General features: G+C 36.0%; 1 protein-coding gene across 1 annotated transcript; it reads right to left on the minus strand.

Moving 5' to 3' along the window:
* Positions 1-167: 167 nt before the first annotated feature.
* On the minus strand, positions 168-6,422 carry il22ra2 (interleukin 22 receptor, alpha 2). Its single transcript, XM_079690023.1, has 6 exons — positions 6,169-6,422; positions 4,652-4,772; positions 4,261-4,442; positions 3,500-3,642; positions 2,308-2,465; positions 168-1,507 (listed from the first exon to the last, which is right to left on the minus strand). The coding sequence occupies exons 1-5, from the start codon at positions 6,230-6,232 to the stop codon at positions 2,316-2,318; spliced, it is 660 nt and encodes a 219-aa protein (XP_079546149.1). The 5' UTR covers positions 6,233-6,422; the 3' UTR covers positions 168-1,507; positions 2,308-2,315.
* Positions 6,423-9,202: the final 2,780 nt, after the last annotated feature.

Genomic DNA, 9,202 nt, shown 5'->3' on the forward strand with positions numbered 1-9,202 from the left:
TTTACTTTGGTTTCATGGGATAAATAATATGGGAAGAATAACAACAGCCTTATAGTTTCAAACAACTGAAGAAGGAAAGCTTAAACCCAATGAGACAGAATGACCAGTGTAAACAGTGTCTTTGGCTTTATTTGTAACATGACATACAAAACAAAACAGGTTACATTTTTAAAGTATTGCATCTGAATAGTGTCATGGCTTCAAGGTAATGCTGCAGTGATCATTTTGCACAATATTTTTCCAACCCTTTCACGCATTGAGGTCACTGCAGTGGACAGCTTTTCAAAAGGTGTTTTCTTGTATATGCATGGGTTTTGATGGCATAGTCGCACCATCAGCCACTACATAGGACCCTATTGCATCATCCCATACACTGCTACTCAGTGGAAAGTCAGTGCAAGTGCATGATAAATGTCTCTAAACCAAGATGATCGACAGAAAGCCAGATGGACCAAGTCACCTGTCGATATCCTGCCAATCCTTTCGGAAAGCGCTCCCTGCAGGTATAAAACATTTGGTGACATCAAGTAACAACTAAGGAATCATATAATTCATAAATTGTCAAAGTATTGATTTTATGTTTGCAGGAAATCATGATTATTCACCTGTCACTAAAGTGGACATCATGCATCACTGGCTATATTTCAACTAAAATTCATACTGCTACTGTTCTTCTTGAAAATACTTCATTTGCAATATCTTTTTGGGCCTTAAATATATATACTTAAGTTATTATAATGTAATTTTAAGTTTGCACATTGCACAGTTTAGACTTTAACTCATACTGTCCACCTGAGTGAACATATAAAACTTTTTTTTTCAAAATTTGAAAAAACTAGTTAGAGTTAAAAATCTTGTTTTTAATGCCCCAAGAGCAATAAAAACACCTGAGTGAGGCTTTCATAATTCATGCATGAAAGGGTTAAAGAAATGTTAAGATGGCTAGATTGATTCCCATGTGTGAATTACATACAAAACCAACAAGTACACTGTGTGGTCACTTGTGAAAACTACATATTTCCTATAACTGAATACATGGAACTGTAATGTAACCAATATGTTCTCACAACACGAAACTGCTACATATTAGTTTTCACCTTTAACTCACGGGTGTCCTGACGTCAAGTGTGTCCTTATTGAAATATAAACTGCTACATCAAAAATAAAACAAGATAAAAACTAAATAATCCTAACTAAGGGTCCACTGACTAGCGTGATGTCACTCATTTGCAGTGAAAAGCTGGTGAGTATAATTTATTAGAATATTTCGTCACACTATTATTTCTAATTCATTTCCACAAACAACATTTATTTAAAGCAGAAGGATGGATCCTGGAGGCTGAAATCATTCAAGTCCTATGCACTTCAACATGCCGGATCAATAATGCTTTCAGGAATAGAGCCCATCTTTTATTGGCAGGTATTTATGGCAGCAGCGTTGGAGGTAGTGATTGATGATTGAAGCTGAACTGATGGATGAAAAGTCATTCAGTGTCACGTTGGTAGTCTACAGCAAAAAGAAGAAAGAACAGAGAGCAGTGAGACAGAAACTAAAGTAATAGCTGTCCAGGCAACATTGTCTGCGCTCTACACATCCATTACCCAGATCTAAAAATAGCGCAGGGCGTGGTGAGCGCAGGTAATTATAGTGATTGTGGAGAAACTCTTATGTTTCTCCTCACAGGAGTTTCATGTCCGCTCTCTGTCTCGCTGCCTCAGGCCGTGGATACCTGACTTCTCAGTGTGTGATATTATGTTTCACTCTGCTATGACACACACACACACACACACACACACACACACACACACACACACACACACACACACACACACACACACACACACACACACACACACACACACACACACACACACACACACACACACACACACACACACACAGCAGAACCCTGTAGGCTATCCAGCGGAGGAAAGTAACTATGTACTCAAGTATTTATATTATAATGCTATTTGAAACTTTACTTTATGTACTTTAAGTACATTTTTATACTAATACTTTTGTACTTTACCTTACGTAACCTTTTGAAATCAGGACTTTTACTTGTAGTGGAGTATTTTAAGACCATTGTATGTGTACTTTTACTAAAGTTAAGGTTCTGGGTACTTCTTCCAACACTGCCTGCACCATATTCTCACAGATAGAGTAGCTATTTACCGCAGTGATCTGCACTTTGACTCAACAAACAACTGAAAATGTGTACAAATATTGAGAAAAAAATTGTTTCTTTGGCAGAGGTTAACAGAGGTTAACACTTCCAAATGTGTGTTTATTGTGTGTGTTCATACCTGTGTGTTCAGAGGGTGGTGACACACTTCACGGCGCTCCGAGTGCTGCTCTTGGCGTGCGCGGGGATCAGAGTCTGGGCTTGGAGGCAGTATTTGGTTTTGTGCTTCAGATCTTTCAGAGTCAGCTTTTTGGAGCAGCAGTCCATATCAAACACCGTCTGCAGAGGAGAGGAGACAGGAGCGTGAGAGGGCATTTGGTTTGGACTTTAATGCACAGTGGTTCAAGTGAAACTATCTCAACAAAAGATTTGAGGAGTCTGACAGCAAATGCAGCCGTAAAGAAGAAATGTAGGAAGTATGTATGAAAAATGTAGGTTTGGTTTCTCAATGTTTCTTTTATTTGAGTTATTATGAGGTTGTTTTTGGTTTGTTTGTCTTCTTGTCAGCAGGATTTTAGAAAACCTGCTTGCCCATTTTTAATGAAACTTGCTGGATTGGTTTGGATGAACCAATTTGATTAAGCTTTTGAAATGAATTTGAATCAGTGGACATTTGATTTTTCTTTTGGAAACGGCGTTGGCACATGTCTGTGCTTCCGAGTGCCCTTCCAGTTGTTCTTGTTTTGTTGTTGTTCTTCTTCTGCTCTTCCCCTTTCGCCTTTTCTCCCTCATCTTCTTCCTCTTCTATACGTTGTGGGAGTTTTGATGTACTTTTTTAATAGTGTACACATTGAAATAGTAAATGTTATTCATTTCCAGGCTCGAAAAATCATCCATTTGTTTGTTACCATGTGATTTCCTTGCTGAAAGGTAACTGATCAGTCGATCGACAGAAAAAATAAATCTTCAACAAATATTTGTATAATTAGTTTGCTGACTCTTAAAAATCTACAAATAACCATTTCGTTTTTCGGTGTTATATCACCACCTGGTTTTCGTGTGTGTGTGTGACCTATATTACTATCCTTGTAGGGACCTACATCTGTTCACGTGGGGGACTCGCCTCCCTTATGGGGACATAATGGAGGTGAATCATTAATTTTAGGGTGAAGACTTGGTTAGGGTTAGGGTTGTGTCGGGTAACTTAGGGTTAAGGTTAAGATAAGTCTCCAGGAAATGCATGTAAGTCAATGTAATGTCCCCTGAAGTGATGCATATATGGTATGCGTGTGTGTGTGTGTGTGTGTGTGTGTGTGTGTGTGTGTGTGTGTGTGTGTGTGTGTGTGTGTGTGTGTGTGTGTGTGTGTGTGTACCTCTTCTCCACTGCTGTGTATGAGGTAGATCTTGTATTGCAGGCTGTTGTGCATCTTCCTGACGAGCAGCCTGGGGGGCTTCACACGGACCACAATGCCTTGCACCGTGCGGTTCAGCCTCAATAAAGGAGAGCTGATTTTGGCTGCAGGTACAATAGAATAAATCTTGTTTAGTTTAATATATTTTTACACAATGTTGAAACACAGATTCAAAGTCATAAAAGAGAGACAGATTACAAAAAGACATGAAAGAAGAGATCATTTTTCAAGTTGGTTTTGCATTTCTGACATCCTATTACCGGTCATGGTGTACTTCCTTCACATTTTAGACAGACTGCTTCGAACAGGACTTCAATTTGCAGGATGGGGGTTATATACCAGGCAGCATCATAGATTTGTCAAACGTATTCTTCATTTAAAAATAAAAAGATTGAATTTCTCCAGAAAAAAAGGGCAACAAAAATACCGTTGCACTGAGCAAGAGACGGGGACCAGAAACAATGGATAGTATAATAAAGTCAAAATACATATTATTTAGCAAATCATAATCAGTATGTAAATGTAATTTCTAATATCTGAACACCTTATATCTTATTCTCAAATCTTTACTATAACCTCTCCCTGATTAAAATATTTGAAACACATTTCCTCTCCTGGAAATAAAACATGAGCTACTTATATTATCATTTTCAATTTGGTGAAGCCAGAGGACAAAGGAGAAGAGGATGATGACGATGAAGAGGAAAACATGAAACACTCACTGTCCGACCGCGGGCTGAACCTCGGGGAGAGCGTCCAGGCTGATTTGCTGGCGGGCGGAGAGGAGGCGTGCACTCTGGCGTAATACCACTCTCTGAGGTCAGAGGTCAGGGCGCTGAGGTCACACTGAGGCTTCTGGATCCTCTGACAGCCGTCAACGTCCAACCAATCCAACTCGCCATAACTGAGGAGGAGCAGAGAGAGGATCCTGTTCAGCACGGATCATGTGTGTGTGTGTGTGTGTGTGTGTGTGTGTGTGTGTGTGTGTGTGTGTGTGTGTGTGTGTGTGTGTGTGTGTGTGTGTGTGTGTGTGTGTGTGTGTGTGTGTGTGTGTGTGTGTGTGTGTGTGTGTGTGTGTGTGTGTGTGTGTGTGTGTGCGTGTGTGTGTCTCACATCTTCCACTGAACGGAGTACTGCAGAGAGCTGCTGTTGCCGGGCGGAGTCCAGTGCAGAACGTGTCTGTAGTCCACAGAGTCGAACCTCACCTCGGTGGGTTTGGAGAGCATCTCTGGAGCTGAGGACGTAATAGATTACATTATGGTTTATTAGGACATAAGAGCATAAAGTGCATGAATATAAAAGGAGGTAATTGGTTTGTTATTAAAGAAAAGCTCCTATGTTAACTACAAATATAACAGGACAGAAGAACACAGAGAAAATACAAAAACAAGAAATGAAGTAAAATACGAGGGAAAAGTGTATGACAGTTGAAACTTCAAATCGAAAAAAAAAAAATGAGGTGCAGCCAAACAATTTAGCTCCCAAAACTGCTCTTAAATTATTCAGAACATTTATTATTTTGTGTTACAAAAGAGATTTTCTGAGCCCTTGAGTGACTCTTTAAGAAAATGTATCAGCAAGATGTTTTTCACCTTTCAGAAAAACGGACTTTGATCCTGGTCATTTGTCTCATAGCTAAAATGTCCAACTAACAAACAAGCTAAATATGTTATTGGAGAATTCAACTGTATGTCCACATTAATACTGAAGTTACCTCTTGTGTTTTATTTCACACTGGGATAATTCGTGTTTCAATGAAAATAATGGTCCTTGCAAATTATTTCTAAGAAGTCAGTCATCCGTCTGGTATGAAGCAGGCCTTTGTTTTTCCTTAGAAACACTTTCACAAAAACTTCTACCTCATGATGCGCTTCATTGTTCCTGAAATGCTGAGGCTTTTTTGTTATTAAACCTGGCCTGAAATGTAATTCCTCGAAATCTCAGAGTTCATTTCACACTCACATGTCATTCGCTCCTGAGCAAGAAGCAACACACGAAACATTTATTTTCCTAATCCAAACAAATATATTTCCTTTTTTGTTGCTTACTGGTAATAAATAACAAATTCAAATTGTTACTGATGTCTGAAAATGATTTAGAGACACTCGGTATCTGACGCCATTTCACTTAATTGAACCCTTATTATTTCCCTTTAAATGTTGCCTTTTATTACATTTTATTCGAGTGCGTTTAATCTAGTATTAGTGAGTTATTATTGGTTGGTTTATTTTAATTAAAGAGCAATACATTTGAAGTTACACTCATCACTGTGAATTAAAAAACGTTAACCGCGATCTGAGATAGAATCTGGCTGCTACTTAGAAATTATTTATCTAATATACTATATTCCAATAACTTGAATATAGACTCTTATTGCACTATTTCACTTTTTTTCTTTTTGTATTTACTGTTTACTTGGACTATTTTTTTCTGTGTATCTTTTTTATTGTGTTGCACTGTTGGAGGAACCTGTGACCTAAGATTTTCATCGTCATCATAACTACACTGTAGCTATGTTCGTATAACCAATAAAAGCCTTGAACCTTTATTCGATGTGACTTTGAAATAAATCTAGCCAGACAATAACAATCCTTATGTCATAAATCACATACAAATAAATGATATCTCACCGCGAGTGGCGCTGCAGACTCCCAGGTGCCCCAGCAGCACGGCTCCCAGCAGCAGACGGCTCATGGTGGTGAGGTTGGAGGACGACAGACACAATGCTGCTGAACTGACGCTGCAGAAAACACGCAGACCTTTAATGTCCCGTCAACTTCCCCCTTTTTAAATTCCATGATGACCTTTGTGACTCTACAGTGTTACATGTTTTGATACAGAAGTACATGTTTGTGAATTACGTGAGTGGTTTCCTTACAAAACACTGAACTATTCAATTCAAATTCAATTCAAAACATTTATTTATCCAGGTGAAATCCCATTGAGGTCAATGATCTCTTTTTTCAAGGGAGACCTGCAGCAGTAGGTTCCACATGAAGACATAAAAACATAAACAACAGAACAACAAAAGGATATCATACAGCAACATTTACAGGGATTACATCACTTAACAAATGTTCCAGTTTTTTTAAACACACACGAGGATGCATTCACTGACTCCCAGTGAGAGCTTCATCAGCTGTTTGAAATCCATCCTTATAGAAATCAAAGAGCAATGAGGTGTGATGGTGTGGATCAATTAAAGATATGCCACACATACAAAAAATAAATTTGTCTAATAGATCAAATAAGTGCATGCCCACATAAACTCATGGAAATGTTAACCATTTATCGGGAAGTTAGTCAGAAATTAAATCTAGTTTTAATTGAATTAAAATAACATCTCTCCTGCTGCTACACTGACATTACTTTAAATGTAAATGCTTAAAGGATGCATCTAAATTAATAATGTCAAAGCACACATCTCAGTTTAAGTTTGAAGTCGCTTTTCAAGTCAGAATGATTGACTTATTATACTAGGGGAAAAAAAGTTAAAATGCTATAATTCAAGTGTTCCAGTAAACCGTGACATGTGACACAAACAACACAGACGACAAGCAAATCCTAAAAAAGTAACTCATCACATTAAAAGACCAAACATGAACAATCAAATAAGTTAATAAATAAATGGTGATAAATAAGTAAATAAATACATACAAATCAATAACATTTATAAATACATAAAAATAAATAAAATGCATAAATATATGCAAATAAATAAATAAAATGTATAAATCAATAAAATGTATAAATAAATCAATAAAATGTATAAATAAATAAAAATAAATAAAATGTGAAGATAAAATGTTTAAATAAACAAAATGTATAAATAGTGAAACAAATACATAAAATGTATAAATATAAATAATTTTGTGTCGCTTCCACAGCATCGATGCAACGCTAATACATCTAGTTCATCATGCAATATAATTTATCCATCATTAACTTTGTGATTCACACCTGACCTGTGATTTTCATATCAATAGGTTTATTCATCAAAAAAAGGTCTATTGATAGATTCTTCAAAAGAATAAATATTACGTGTATTCTCGTAAGGTGAGTGGGTGAGCTTCCTCAGGGTGACAGCTACAGGAACAAATGATAACTGGCATCGGTCCAAACTATTTACTGAAAACCTGAACAGTTTACTGGAAACGTGTTGCATAATGACCTCGGTGACATTAGAGAGAGGAGAGAAGCAAATGATCGACTTATTTGATCACATTTCATGTTAACGCTCTGTGTTTTTATTTAATCATATTTTCAATGGCTTTAAAAATATCTGGCTCTGTGCTAACTTTCACATTTTTGGGGAAATTATGCTTAAAAAAACATTTAAATTGAATATCAATAGCTCATGTTATGTAACCCAATGACTTAAAATCCATTCCAGATGTTAATACTAAACGGAACAAGGACACGTTTTTTTTTTATTTAACTGTTTATCTATCTTTTATTAAAACATGTATTTAAATTCAGAAATGAAACTTTTATATAAAGGCTGAATACTCATATAAATATTAGATATATATATACAAAACAACACTAAATCCAATATAAAGAGAAGTCCAATGTAGTTATACAAATCTGCATTTATTTCGAGTCACTTGGTCACATGACATGGGAGCTATTGAAAATAGTTTTTTGAAACACACACAAACCTACACATGAGGATGCATTCACTGACTCCCAGTGAGAGCTTCATCAGCTGTTTGAAATCCATCCTTATAGAAATCAAAGAGCACGGAGGTGTGATGGTGTAGATCAATTAAAGATATGCCACACATACAAAACATAAATCTCTCTAATAGATCAAATAAGTGCATGGCCACATAAACTCATGGAAATGTTAACCATTTATCGAGAAGTTAGTCAGAAATTAAATCTAGTTTTAATTGAATTAAAATAACATCTCTCCTGCTGCTACACTGACATTACTTTAGATGTAAATGCTTAAAGGATGCATCTAAATTAATAATGTCAAAGCACACATCTAAGTTCAAGTTTGAAGTCGCTTTTCAAGTCAGAATGATTGACTTATTATACTAGGGGGAAAAAAGTTCAAATGCTATAATTCAAGTGTTCCAGTAAACCGTGACATGTGACACAAACAACACAGACGACAAGCAAATCCTAAAAAAGTAACTCATCACATTAAAAGACCAAACATGAACAATCAAATAAGTTAATAAATAAATGGTGATAAATAAGTAAATAAATACATAAAAATCAATAAAATGTATAAATACATACAAATAAATAAAATGCATAAATATATGCAAATAAATAAATAAAATGTATAAATAAATAAAATGTATAAATAAATAAATAAAATGTATAAATAAATAAATAAAAATAAATAAAATGTGAAGATAAAATGTTTAAATAAACAAAATGTATAAATAGTGAAACAAATTATCGACTTATTTGATCACATTTCATGTTAACGCTTTGTGTTCATATTTAATAATATTTTTAATTCGAGTCCCGCTGCAGTCAGCATGTCGTTGTGTCCCTGGGCAAGACACTTCACCCCAAATTGCTCCTGTGGGGAATGTCCATATTGAATGTATGTAAGTCGTTTTGGATAAAAGCGTCCAACAAGTAACATGTAATGCCATTTAAGTTGAATATCAATAGCTCATGCTATGTGACCCAATGACT

This window comes from Notothenia rossii, assembly GCF_949606895.1.
Source record: "Notothenia rossii genome assembly, chromosome: 6".
NCBI lineage: Eukaryota > Metazoa > Chordata > Actinopteri > Perciformes > Nototheniidae > Notothenia > Notothenia rossii.

Excerpts from the sequence above, each read along its gene's own strand:
- il22ra2 (XM_079690023.1), bottom strand. The coding sequence starts at position 6,232 with ATGAGCCGTCTGCTGCTGGGAGCCGTGCTGCTGGGGCACCTGGGAGTC. Across the intron at positions 4,773-6,168 it reads AGTCTGCAGCGCCACTCGCG|CTCCAGAGATGCTCTCCAAA; the intron begins GTGAGATATCAT and ends TTACGTCCTCAG. Across the intron at positions 2,466-3,499 it reads TACACAGCAGTGGAGAAGAG|ACGGTGTTTGATATGGACTG; the intron begins GTACACACACAC and ends TCTCCTCTGCAG.